The 13,476-nt window shown below is 43.6% G+C and overlaps 1 protein-coding gene across 1 annotated transcript in view; it reads right to left on the reverse strand.

The window, feature by feature from the left end:
* Positions 1-3,925: 3,925 nt before the first annotated feature.
* The window catches only part of trpm2 (transient receptor potential cation channel, subfamily M, member 2), a 55,936-nt gene continuing 46,385 nt past the window's right edge, over positions 3,926-13,476 (reverse strand). Inside the window, exons 27-32 of the mRNA XM_061880108.1 lie at positions 13,389-13,415; positions 8,035-8,121; positions 7,876-7,954; positions 7,701-7,802; positions 4,287-4,400; positions 3,926-4,163 (exon numbers count right to left, since the gene is read on the reverse strand). Of these exons, the coding sequence (XP_061736092.1) occupies positions 4,047-4,163; positions 4,287-4,400; positions 7,701-7,802; positions 7,876-7,954; positions 8,035-8,121; positions 13,389-13,415 (526 nt within the window). The 3' untranslated portion in view covers positions 3,926-4,046. The remainder of the gene's footprint in view (positions 4,164-4,286; positions 4,401-7,700; positions 7,803-7,875; positions 7,955-8,034; positions 8,122-13,388; positions 13,416-13,476) is intronic.

Here is a 13,476-nt window from a genome sequence, read left to right on the forward strand (position 1 = left end):
TAAAAACTGTTCCCACAAGGTTGGGCGCATGGAATTGTCCAAAATGTTTTGGCATTGTTAGAAAAATTATATGTAAATTATCAAAAAACTTTCCACTCTCTGAGTTTCCAGTGAACAGATGAGAGCTGTCTTTTGTTGCACCAAGCAAAGTCTAGGAAGATTCCGCTGTGTACGTTGGAATGCGACGGGAGGGGTTATCTATTGTCCTCAAACACTTGCCGAAGCTGAATCCAGGACGAGCCCAAGCCTGAGGCATCTTCTTCTTTTGTCTTCAATGTGACCGAAAACAATGACTGTTTACATACTCCACATTTCTGTTTTGACATGTGTCGTTGCGTAAATATTGAATATCTAAATAAAAGAGGAGATGTAAACCTTTTTCGTCAGAGCGTGGTGCAGGGCTGTAAAAAGTGTACAGTGGCCATGTCTCTTCTCAGATCTGAGTCCAAATTTAATTCTGTCTGTTTGATTCTTTGCCTTTTGTCGTATTTAATAGATGTCATCAGTGTTTGAACCTGACAGGCATCCTGGAGCATTCAAAGTTCCTTTCACTGGAATTAAGGGGCCAGGCCCAACTCCTGAAAAACAACCCCACACCATAATACCTCGCCCGTTCACATGCTGCAAGCATGCTGGAACGCTAACATCAACACTGATTTATGCTTTTTTTGTCTAATTCTGCAGCCATACACCTTACAGTCATAAACTTTGGTATTTGTAACATGCTAACTATATGCATGTTTACGTTAGCACGCTAAAATTAAAATGCTAGCTTTTTTGCGCTCATTATGCAACTGTTTAGTCATATAACTTCGTATGTAACCGCTAGCATACTAATATGAACATTCTACCTTTTGAACTAATTCTATGTTTTTTTTTCTCTAATTAGATCGCCATACACCTTACAGTCATATAACTTGATATGTGACACATGCTAACTGATAGCATGCTAACGTTAGCTTGCTAACATGCTAACTTTTTGCGCTAGTCATGTAACTTGATACGTGACACTTGTAAAATGTTAGCATGCAATCTTAAGCATGCTAACATTAAAGTGCTAACTTTCTTAGATAGATGAATAGTACTTTATTGATTCCTTCAGGAAAATTAAAAGATTAAAATGATTTGCTAAAGTTTCTAATTTTTCTCTAATTCCCCAGCCATACACCTTAGTGCAGGGGTCACCAACGCGGTGCCCGCGGGCACCAGGTCGCCCGGAAGGACCAGATGAGTAGCCCGCTGGCCTGTTCTAAAAATAGCTCAAATAGCAGCACTTACCAGTGAGCTGCTTCTATTTTTTAAATTTTATTTACTAGCAAGCTGGTCTCGCTTTGCTCAACATTTTTAATTCTAAGAGAGACAAAACTCAAGTAGAATTTGAAAATCCAAGAAAATATTTTAAAGAATTGGTCTTCACTTGTTTAAACAAATTCATTTATTTTTTTAATTTGCTTCTTATAACTTTCAGAAAGATAATTTTAAAGAAAAAATACAACCTTAAAAATTATTTTAGAATTTTTAAACACATATACCTTTTTACCTTTTAAATTCAAGTATTTTTTTTTTATTATTGTAAAGAATAATAAATACGTTTTAGTTTAATTCTTCATTTTAGCGTCTGTTTTTTCGACGAAGAATATTTGGGAAACATTTCTTCAAACTTATGATTAAATCTGTAGAATCAAATTTAAATCTTATTTCAAAGTCTTTTGAATTTCATTTAAAATTTTTGTTCTTGAAAATCTAGAAAAAATGATTTGTTTTTTGTTAGAAATATAGCTTGGTTCAATTTGTCATATATTCTAACAAAGTGCAGATTGGATTTTAACCTATTTAAAACATTTCATCAACATTCTAAAATTAATCTTAAGCAGGAAAAATTACTAATGATGTTCCATAAATTCTTTATTTTATTTTTTCAAAAAGATTCGAATTAGGTAGTTTTTCTCTTAATTTTTTCGGTTGAATTTTGAGTTTTAAAGAGTTGAAATTGAAGATAAACTATGTTTCAAAAATATAATTTTAATTTTTTTTGTGTTTTCTCCTCTTTTAAACCGTTCAATTAAGTGTTTTTTTCATCATTTGTTCTCTACAAAAAACCTTCCGTAAAAGGAAAAAAAATGTACGACGGAATGACAGACAGAAATACCCATTTTTTATATATATATTTATTTATTTATTAAAGGTAAATTGAGCAAACTGGCTATTTCTGGCAATTTATTTAAGTGTGTATCAAACTGGTAGCCCTTCGCATTAAACAGTATCCAAGAAGTAACTCTCGGTTTCAAAAAGGTTGGTGACCCCTGCCTTAGAGTCATATAACCTGGTATGTGACACAAGCTAACTATTATCACGCTCACGTTAGCTTGCTAGCATGCTAAAATTAGCATGCTAACTTAAAGATAGATAGATATTTGTATATATATATATATATATATATATATATATATATATATATATATATATATATATATATATATATATACATATAAAAAATAATATAATACAATAGAAAGTAATTTATTGATCCCTGGGGGAAATTTAGTAAATATCAGATGTATCAGATCGTAGGTGGGTTTATTTTGTACCCTTTGCGTTCATGTTTCACTGTTTGTTGCATTTTTGTTGCATTTCACTTCATTGTAAAATATGTCGATCGAAAGGGGGTGTGGGGTTCAAGTGTTGTCATTATTCGGTGTTTTATAATTCATAAAAAACATAAAAATTCTATTATGTCATGTCTGTTCATGTTTTTGTTTAGTTATGTTCTATTTTGCTTAAGACTCCATTGTTTCTAGTTTTTGCACTTCCTTGTTTGTCTTATTACCATGCCAACACATTAGTTTTCACCTAGTCCTCATGTCACATGCCTGTCCTCATGCCTCACACCTGTTTTCACTAATCACCACAGTATTATTTAAGCCTGTCTGTTTCTGTTGTTCGTCCGGGAAACATCACCTTCACACCCTCGATTACCTGCTATGCACCTTGTAATTCCATGTCAATGATCCCTGTCATGTTCCCGTTATGTTCCGAGTAAGTTTTTCTCATTATTCACACAGTGCAAGTGTTTTGTTTCGTGTTTATAGTTAATTGCCTTTGTGCTAGTCTTTTGTTTCTTAGCCCAGTTTTTGTACCGCCATTGTGCACGCCTTTTGTTTGCCTTTTTTTTGTTATTAAAAATAAATATGTACCTTCATTCACGCCTTGGTCGCGCCAACTTTCCTTTGCCTCGGAAAAAACAATCCTCGTCTAAGTCCAAGTCGTGACACATTATGTTTTTAAGGCGGTCTGTCATAACGTTTTTAGCATTCAATCAGACATTATTATGAGGTTTTGTATTAATGTTCCTAAAAACCAGATATACCGGCCCCCAGACACAATTTTTCGCTAAATTTGGCCCCATGAGTCAAAATATATGCCCAGGTCTGGCTTAGATGCAGCTGCTTGACCATTGAAACCCATTCCATGAAGCTCTCTGTGTACTGTACGTGGGCTAATTGGAAGGTCACATGACATTTGGAGCTCGGTAGCAACTGACTCTGCAGAAAGTCTTTGCACTATCCGCTGACCCCTCTCTGTCAGTTTACCACATGGTGGCTGAGTTGCTGTTGTTCCCAAACTCTTCCATCTTCTTATAAAAAAAGCCGACAGTCGACTTTGGAACATTTAGGAGCGAGGAAATTTGACTGGATTTGTTGCACAGGTGGCCTCCTATGACAGATCCACGCTGGAAATCACTGAAAGCGGCCCATTCTTTCACAAATGTTTGTAGAAACAGTCTCCATGCCTAAGTGTTTGATTTTATACACCGGGCCAGGTGATTAAAACACCTGATTCTGATCCTTTGGATGGGTGGCCAAATACTTTTGGCAATATAGTGTACCTGGATATTGTTCATGCTTTCAATAACTTGATAGTGAGCAGCAGTGGAATGTGATAATGTGACTTAGGTGCTTTCAGTACAACAGAATGTAACCTTTGAGGTAAACGGCATGCCCGAGGAAAGGTGATCCCAGAGCTGCAGCTCCACCACGAGGTCCAAATTAGGAGTTCATATGATGCCGCACGGCGACCCGCCTCAGCGAGTCACTGTGCTCGGAGCAAAGTCGGGTTTTGCTGCTGACCTCCAGCCACTGCAGGGAGCCATGGCTGCACGCCACCTGTGAGGGTCACCACAACATCCGTGTTACGGCTTGAAGCATCGCCGAGAGGACGGTCCGGCATGCGGATGAAGACCCGGCTACGTAAAAATGCGATCTTGTGGCAAACGGATGCAGTCTCACCGTGTTGGCGATATCCTCGGAATCATCGCTGGGGTGCAGGTGAAGGTCGAGGACTGTGGTTTCCACCCAGGCGTTATCTGTGTTCCTGATGTCATCCACGTAACCCTCAAACACCTGCAAAAATAAATGAGACTGAACACAAATCTACAAACCCTGTTTCCATATGAGTTGGGAAATTGTGTTAGATGTAAATATAAACGGAATACAATGATTTGCAAATCCTTTTCAACCCATATTCAGTTGAATATGCTACAAAGACAACATATGTCATGTTCAAACTCAACCTTTTTTTATTTTTTGCAAATAATAATTAACTTAGAATTTCATGGCTGCAACACGTGACAAAGTAGTTGGGAAAGGGCATGTTCACCACTGTGTTACATCACCTTTTCTTTTAACAACACTCAATAAACGTTTGGGAACTGAGGAAACTAATCGTTGAATCTTTGAAAGTGGAATTCTTTCCCATTCTTGTTTTATGTAGCGCTTCAGTCCTTCAACAGTCCGGGGTCTCCGCTGTCATATTTTACGCTTCATAATGCGCCACACATTTTCGATGGGAGACAGGTCTGGACTGCAGGCAGGCCAGAAAAGTACCCGCACTCTTTTTTAACGAAGCCACGCTGTTGTAACACGTGCTGAATGTGGCTTGGCATTGTCTTGCTGAAATAAGCAGGGGCATCCATGAAAAAGACGGCGCTTGGATGGCAGCATATGTTGTTCCAAAACCTGTATGTACCTTTCAGCATTAATGGTGCCTTCACAGATGTGTAAGTTACCCATGCCTTGGGCACTAATGCACCCCCATACCATCACAGATGCTGGCTTTTCAACTTTGCGTCGATAACAGTCTGGATGGTTCGCTTCCCCTTTGGTCCGGATGACACGATGTCGAATATTTCCAAAAACAATTTGAAATGTGGACTCGTCAGACCACAGAACACTTTTCCACTTTGCATCAGTCCATCTTAGATGATCTCGGGCCCAGAGAAGCCGGCGGCGTTTCTGGATGTTGTTGATAAATGGCTTTTGCTTTGTACAGTAGAGCTTTAACTTGCATTTACAGATGAAGCGACAAACTGTATTTAGTGACAGTGGTTTTCTGAAGTGTTCCTGAGCTCATGTGGTGATATCCTTTAGAGATTGATGTCTGTTTTTGATACAGTGCCGTCCGAGAGATCAAAGGTCACGGTCATTCAATGTTGGTTTCCGGCCATGCCGCTTACGTGGAGTGATTTCTCCAGATTCTCTGAACCTTTTGATGATATTATGGACCGTAGATGTTGAAATTCCTAAATTTCTTGCAATTGCACTTTGAGAAACGTTGTTCTTAAACTGTTTGACTATTTGCTCACGCAGTTGTGGACAAAGGGGTGTACCTCGCCCCATCCTTTCATTTTTTTGGGAAGCTGTTTTTATACCTAATCATGGCACCCACCTGTTCCGAATTAGCCTGCACACCTGTGGGATGTTCCAAATAAGTGTTTGATGAGCATTCCTCAACTTTATCAGTATTTATTGCCACCTTTCCCAACTTCTTTGTCACGTGTTGCTGGCATCAAATTCGCAGATTCATTCGTAAATGATTATTTGTAAAAAAAAAAGTTTATCAGTTTGAACATCAAATATGTTGTTTTTGTAGCATATTCAACTGAATATGGGTTGAAAAAGGTTTGCAAATCATTGTATTCCGTTTATATTTACGTCTAACACAATTTCCCAACTCATATGGAAACAAATTTTGTATTATAGGTCTGCTGCAATGCAAGCGCCCATTCATATGCTGCAAGCATGCGAAAACGCTAACATCAATCTGGGGATGTTTTTTTTGTGCTAATTTATGCTTTTTTTGGTCTAAATATGCAGCCATACACCTTACAGCCACAAAAATTGGTATTTGTAACATGTTTACTCTATGCATGTTTACATTAGCATACTAACATTAAAGTGCCAGCTTTCTGCGTTCATTTTATAACCGTTTAGTCATATAACTTCGTATGTAGTATGCTAATGTTAGCATGCTAGCACACTGATATGAACATGCTACCTTTTAAGCTAATTCTATGTTATTTTTCTCTAATTAGGCCACCATAAACCTGACAGTCATATAATTTGATATGTGACACATGCTAACTGATAGCATGCTAACTTTTTGCGCTAGTTTTGCAACCGTTTACACCGGAGTCATGTAACTTAGTACGTGACACTTGTAAACTGTTAGCATTCAAACCTAAGCATGCTAACATTAAAGTGCTAACTTACTTTGCTAAAGTTTCTAATTTTTCTCCAATTCCCCAGCCATACACCTTAGAGTCATATAACCTGGTATGTGACACAAGCTAACTATTATCACGCTCAAGGGAAAAGGAGTAGAAAAATGGATGGATGGATGGACGTTAGCTTGCTGGCATGCTAACATTAGCATGCTAACTTTTTTAGCTAGTTTTGCGACTGTTTCACCCAGAGTCATGTAACTTAATACGTGACACTTGTAAACGGTTAGCATGCAAACCTTTGCTAAATGTTCTAATTTTTTTCTAAATCCCCAGCCATAAACCTTTAGAGTCATATAACCTGGTATGTGGCACAAGCTAACTATTATCACGCTCACGTTAGCTTGCTAGCAAGCTAACATTTTGCCCTAGTTTTGCAACAGTTTACCCCAGAGTCATGTAACTTGGTACGTGACACTTGTGAACTGTTAGCATGCAAACCTAAGCATGCTAACATTAAAAAGCTAACTTTTTTTTGCTAAATTTTCTCATTTTTCTCTAATTTTCCAGACATACACCTTAGAGTCATATATACCTGGTATGTGACACAAGCTAACAATTATCAAGCTCACGTTAGCTTGCTAGCATGCTACGTTTTTTAGCTAGTTTTGCGACCGTTTCACCCAGTCATAAAACTTGGTATGTGACACTTGTTACCTGTTAGCAAGCAAACGATAGCATGCTGGCCAGCTAACTTAAGCATGCTAACTTTTTCTTCTAATTTTACTTTTATTTTTATTTCTGCAGCCATATACCTTTGAGTCGTATAACCTGGTATCTGAAACATGCTGACTGTTAGCATGCTATCGTTAACACACATGCCACGTGTTATAATTTTTGTGTAAACATGCTACGGTTTTACACTAGCTCTGTGGCTCTCTTATGTTACACGGATTCAGACACTCTGCACCATCTAATAAGTATGGCGGTACATCAAAATTTCCCCAGGAATTTTCTAGTTTTGCTTATTTTTCTATGAATTTAGGTGGGAAATTATGTGCTGATTGTCCAGGGTGTATACTGCCTTCCGCCAGAGTGCAGCTGGGATAGGCTCCAGCACATTCCCCGCGAATCGGAGAGGGTCAAGCGATAAAAAATGGATGTTATTTACTCTCGTTTACTAACCAAATTGTTGACCTACCGGTATTCCCTCAACATTTTTTTCAAGTAATTTTTCATACAGGTTCTTGCCCATGATTCTCATCAGAGCTGCCGGCAGCTGATCAACGGATTGGACCGGTCCCTGCAGAGGTTGAAATAGAGAGAGGTGTGAGCTAAATGGTTGGTAAAAGTCTGTGCTCGGTAGTGAGACTCACCCCAGGTAGAAACAGGGTCTGTTGCTGCTCATCTACAACAGCCAAAAACTCCAAAACAGACCGTCCACTGTCTCGCACACTAGGGAAAGAAACCTGTTAGACCAATACTAGATCCAGTAGGAGGACATTTCGCAGTCACTTGCTTGATTTTTAACCCACCGTGTAATCACAAGGTCGACATGCAGATTTGGACCCAAATTGTCGAGTGAACCTTGACCCCTGATGCCGGTCCTCCCTCCAGGGTTTCTAAATAGGAAATCGGATACTTCATGAGACTACATTGCAGACAATAAAATAGACCAGACCCGGGCAAATCAAGGACCGGGGGCCACATGCCCGTTAAGCTTTTGCCGATTGTATTGTACCGTATGTCACGGCAAGAAATCTGCGTTCAAAAGACTCCGGCTTATTAGTGATTCCTAGAGCTCAAAAAAAGTCTGCGGGCTATAGAGCGTTTTCCGTTCGGGCTCCAGTACTCTGGAATGCCCTCCCGGTAACAGTTCGAGATGCTACCTCAGTAGAAGAATTTAAGTCTCACCTTAAAACTCATTTGTATACTCTAGCCTTTAAATAGACCTCCTTTTTAGACCAGTTGATCTGCCGCTTCTTTTCTTTCTCCTATGTCCCCCCTCCCTTGTGGAGGGGGTCCGGTCCGATGACCATGGATGAAGTACTGGCTGTCCAGAGTCGAGACCCAGGATGGACCGCTCGTCGGGACCCAGGATGGACCGCTCGCCTGTATCGGTTGGGGACATCTCTACGCTGCTGATCCGCTTGAGATGGTTTCCTGTGGACGGGACTCTCGCTGCTGTCTTGGAGCCACTATGGATTGAACTTTCACAGTATCATGTTAGACCCGCTCGACATCCATTGCTTTCGGTCCCCTAGAGGGGGGGGGTTGCCCACATCTGAGGTCCTCTCCAAGATTTCTCATAGTCAGCATTGTCACTGGCGTCCCACTGGATGTGAATTCTCCCTGCCCACTGGGTGTGAGTTTTCCTTGCCCTTTTGTGGGTTCTTCCGAGGATGTCGTAGTCGTAATGGTTTGTGCAGTCCTTTGAGACATTTGTGATTTGGGGCTATATAAATAAACATTGATTGATTGATTGATTGAGATCTGGCCCGCCGGACATTCCCAAATATATTTTTTTTAGATGTTTAAGATGGAAAGTGTAGCTGCCATTATGATGTGCAGTCATGTTTTCTAATGACCGGAAGTCTTGTTTCGATCCGCTGCCCGGATCATATTGTGAGTTAGAATTTTGAGTCTGTTTGTGTTTTTCTGTTGGTTTTGACTCCTTCGGTTTCTGTGTGTGCACTTCTCAGTTTGGTATCCATGGTGTGACAGGTTTCCAGCCGTCATCATGTGGGTTGCAGTGCCGATCGATGCAAGACGCATTATAGCAGGTTTGACTTGGGTTTATCGTTTCAATAATCATGTCCTCTTGCCCGTTTGTCGCGCCAATTTCTAGCGCGGCGGCTCTTCCTGCTCGTTGCGGCGCGCCTTTCGGTGGACGGTAGCTGCGTCTTCCGCGGGGTTCACCTCGCTCTGGTCGTCTTCGTGATATTCGTTGCCTGTTGGTTCCTCTCCTACTTCTGCCGCGATTGTTCCTCCTTCTCCCCTTTTATACTGCAGCAGAAGATGCAGAGATTGAGAGCAGGTGTGTCGCTTACGCACCTGACTCGGCTTGCTGCAGCGTCGCTCCGAGCGCGCCCCGCCTCTCCTCTACGCCTCCTGGCCGCCATCTCAAGTAGGACCGCTGTCTGTCCTATCCCGCGATCGGCTAGTCGGCTCCGTCTCTCCACATATGGTTACTGATTATTTTCACCTGCCGCCTGTTCCGAACGTGCACCTGTGTTTTTTGATTACTGTCTTTATTTAAGCCTGCCTTTTTCGTTCTTCCACTCTTGCTTCCTAGTTTGTGTTCTCACAACAAGTGACGACGTTTGGTTCCCGGTTCTGTTTGTGCTCGTGTCCATGCTAAGCCCTAGTTGTTTTTCTAGCTCCCATGCTAGCGCTTTTGTTTTGCCTTTTGTGCCTTGTGCAAGTTTTTCTATTTCATAGTCTGATTTAATTTTAAATTAATCATCTGTTCTTACCTTCACGCTGTGTTTGAAGCCCGACTGCATTCCTGGGAGAACGAATCCGCATCACCATGTGCCCCAATCGCCACAAGTCTTCAACTATACAAAGTATTTCAATGGATGGAATCTGCGCTTATGGACGATTTACCAGTTACTATGGTAATCTAATTAGTTACTATGGTAATCTACGTCACAGCAGCTCAGACGAGCCGCCAAGCAGGATGGGTGGGAATCGTTTCCACAGACGCGGAAGGAGCTTTTCACAACAAAGTTCTAAAGCTTAGTGATGTATCAGATATATCAGATTGTAGGAGAGTTTATTTTTTACCCTTTGCGTCCATATTTCGCTTTGTTTGTTGCATTTCACTTGATTGTAAAATATGTCGATGGAAAGGGTTGCAACGTTCATATTTTGTCAATATTTTTTGTCAATATTTTGTCAATATTCAGTGTTTTATCCTTCATAGCCGGCAGTGAGAGGCGACGGGCTGGGGTGGCAATTCTGGTTGCCCCCCGGCTCAAAGCCTGTACGTTTGAGTTCAACCCAGTGGACGAGAGGGTAGCTTCCCTTCGCATTCGGGTGGGGGGACGGGTCCTGACTGTTGTTTGTGCTTACGCACCAAACAGCAGTTCAGAGTACCCACCCTTTTTGGGTACACTCGAGGGAGTACTGGAAAGTGCTCCTCCGGGTGATTCCCTTGTCCTACTGGGAGACTTCAACGCTCATGTTGGCAACGACAGTGAAACCTGGAGAGGCGTGATTGGGAAGAATGGTCGCCCGGATCTAAACCCGAGTGGTGTTTTGTTATTGGACTTTTGTGCTCGTCACAGTTTGTCGATAACAAACACCATGTTCAAACATAAGGGTGTCCATATGTGCACTTGGCACCAGGACACCCTAGGCCGCAGTTCCATGATCGACTTTGTAGTTGTGTCATCGGATTTGCGGCCTCATGTTTTGGACACTCGGGTGAAGAGAGGGGCGGAGCTTTCTACCGATCACCACCTGGTGGTGAGTTGGCTGCGATGGTGGGGGAGGATGCCGGACAGACCTGGCAGGCCCAAGCGCATTGTGAGGGTCTGCTGGGAACGTCTGGCAGAGTCTCCTGTCAGAGAGAGTTTCAATTCACACCTCCGGGAGAACTTTGAACATGTCACGAGGGAGGTGCGGGACATTGAGTCCGAGTGGACCATGTTCCGAACCTCTATTGTCGAGGCGGCTGATTGGAGCTGTGGCCGCAAGGTTGTTGGTGCCTGTCGTGGCGGTAATCCCAGAACCCGTTGGTGGACACCAACAGTGAGGGATGCCGTCAAGCTGAAGAAGGAGTCCTATCGGGTTCTTTTGGCTCATAGGACTCCGGAGGCAGTGGACGGGTACCGACGGGCCAAGCGGTTTGCAGCTTTAGCGGTCGCGGAGGCAAAAACTCGGACATGGGAAGAGTTCGGGGAAGCCATGGAAAACGACTTCCGGACGGCTTCGAAGCGATTCTGGACCACCATACGGCGCCTCAGGAAGGGGAAGCAGTGCACTATCAACACCGTGTATGGTGCGGATGGTGTTCTGCTGACTTCGACTGCGGATGTTGTGGATCGGTGGAGGGAATACTTCGAAGACCTCCTCAATCCCACCAACACGTCTTTCTTTGAGGAAGCGGTGCCTGGGGAATCTGTAGTGGACTCTCCTATTTCTGGGGCTGAGGTCGCTGAGGTAGTTAAAAAGCTCCTCGGCGGCAAGGCCCCGGGGGTGGATGAGATCCGCCCGGAGTTCCTTAAGGCTCTGGATGCTGTGGGGCTGTCTTGGTTGACAAGACTCTGCAGCATCGCGTGGACATCGGGGGCGGTACCTCTGGATTGGCAGACCGGGGTGGTGGTTCCTCTCTTTAAGAAGGGGGACCGGAGGGTGTGTTCCAACTATCGTGGGATCACACTCCTCAGCCTTCCCGGTAAGGTTTATTCAGGTGTACTGGAGAGGAGGCTTCGCCGGATAGTCGAACCTCGGATTCAGGAGGAACAGTGTGGTTTTCGTCCTGGTCGTGGAACTGTGGACCAGCTCTATACTCTCGGCAGGGTTCTTGAGGGTGCATGGGAGTTTGCCCAACCAGTCTACATGTGCTTTGTGGACTTGGAGAAGGCATTCGACCGTGTCCCTCGGGAAGTCCTGTGGGGAGTGCTCAGAGAGTATGGGGTATCGGAATGTCTTATTGTGGCAGTCCGCTCCCTGTATGATCAGTGTCAGAGCTTGGTCCGCATTGCTGGCAGTAAGTCGGACACGTTTCCAGTGAAGGTTGGACTCCGCCAAGGCTGTCCTTTGTCACCGATTCTGTTCATAACTTTTATGGACAGAATTTCTAGGCGCAGTCAAGGCGTTGAGGGGTTCCGGTTTGGTGGCCACGGGATTAGGTCTCTGCTTTTTGCAGATGATGTAGTCCTGATGGCTTCATCTGGCCGGGATCTTCAGCTCTCACTGGATCGGTTCGCAGCCGAGTGTGAAGCGACCGGAATGAGAATCAGCACCTCCAAGTCCGAGTCCATGGTTCTCGCCCGGAAAAGGGTGGAGTGCCATCTCCGGGTTGGGGAGGAGACCCTGCCCCAAGTGGAGGAGTTCAAGTACCTAGGAGTCTTGTTCACGAGTGGGGGAAGAGTGGATCGTGAGATCGACAGGCGGATCGGTGCGGCGTCTTCAGTAATGCGGACGTTGTATCGATCCGTTGTGGTGAAGAAGGAGCTGAGCCGGAAGGCAAAGCTCTCAATTTACCGGTCGATCTACGTTCCCATCCTCACCTATGGTCATGAGCTTTGGGTCATGACCGAAAGGATAAGATCACGGGTACAAGCGGCCGAAATGAGTTTCCTCCGCCGGGTGGCGGGGCTCTCCCTTAGAGATAGGGTGAGAAGCTCTGCCATCCGGGAGGAGCTCAACGTAAAGCCGCTGCTCCTCCACATCGAGAGGAGCCAGATGAGGTGGTTCGGGCATCTGGTCAGGATGCCACCCGAACGCCTCCCTAGGGATGTGTTTAGGGCACGTCCAGCTGGTAGGAGGCCACGGGGAAGACCCAGGACACGTTGGAAAGACTATGTCTCCCGGCTGGCCTGGGAACGCCTCGGGATCCCCCGGGAAGAGCTAGACGAAGTGGCTGGAGATAGGGAAGTCTGGGCTTCCCTGCTTAGGCTGCTGCCCCCGCGACCCGACCTCGGATAAGCGGAAGATGATGGATGGATGGATCCTTCATAGAAAAATGTAAAATTCCATTCCGTTTGTTAAGGCGGTCTGTCATGTTTTTAGCATTCAATCAGACATTATTGTGAAGTTTTGTATTAGTGTTCCTCAAAATACATATAACGGCCCCCAGACACATTTTTTTTCTCTAAATGTGGCCCTCGAGTCAAAATAATTGCCCAGGCCTGAAATAGACTATGAAGAACCATACCTGTAATTGCCCAAGATGGATTCGGATCTGTAAGGAAGACAACAGGAATATTTTAGGACAATTTTGCTGCACTGCAAAAACTGAAATC

This window comes from Nerophis ophidion, linkage group LG19 (assembly GCF_033978795.1).
Source record: "Nerophis ophidion isolate RoL-2023_Sa linkage group LG19, RoL_Noph_v1.0, whole genome shotgun sequence".
Classification (NCBI taxonomy): domain Eukaryota; kingdom Metazoa; phylum Chordata; class Actinopteri; order Syngnathiformes; family Syngnathidae; genus Nerophis; species Nerophis ophidion.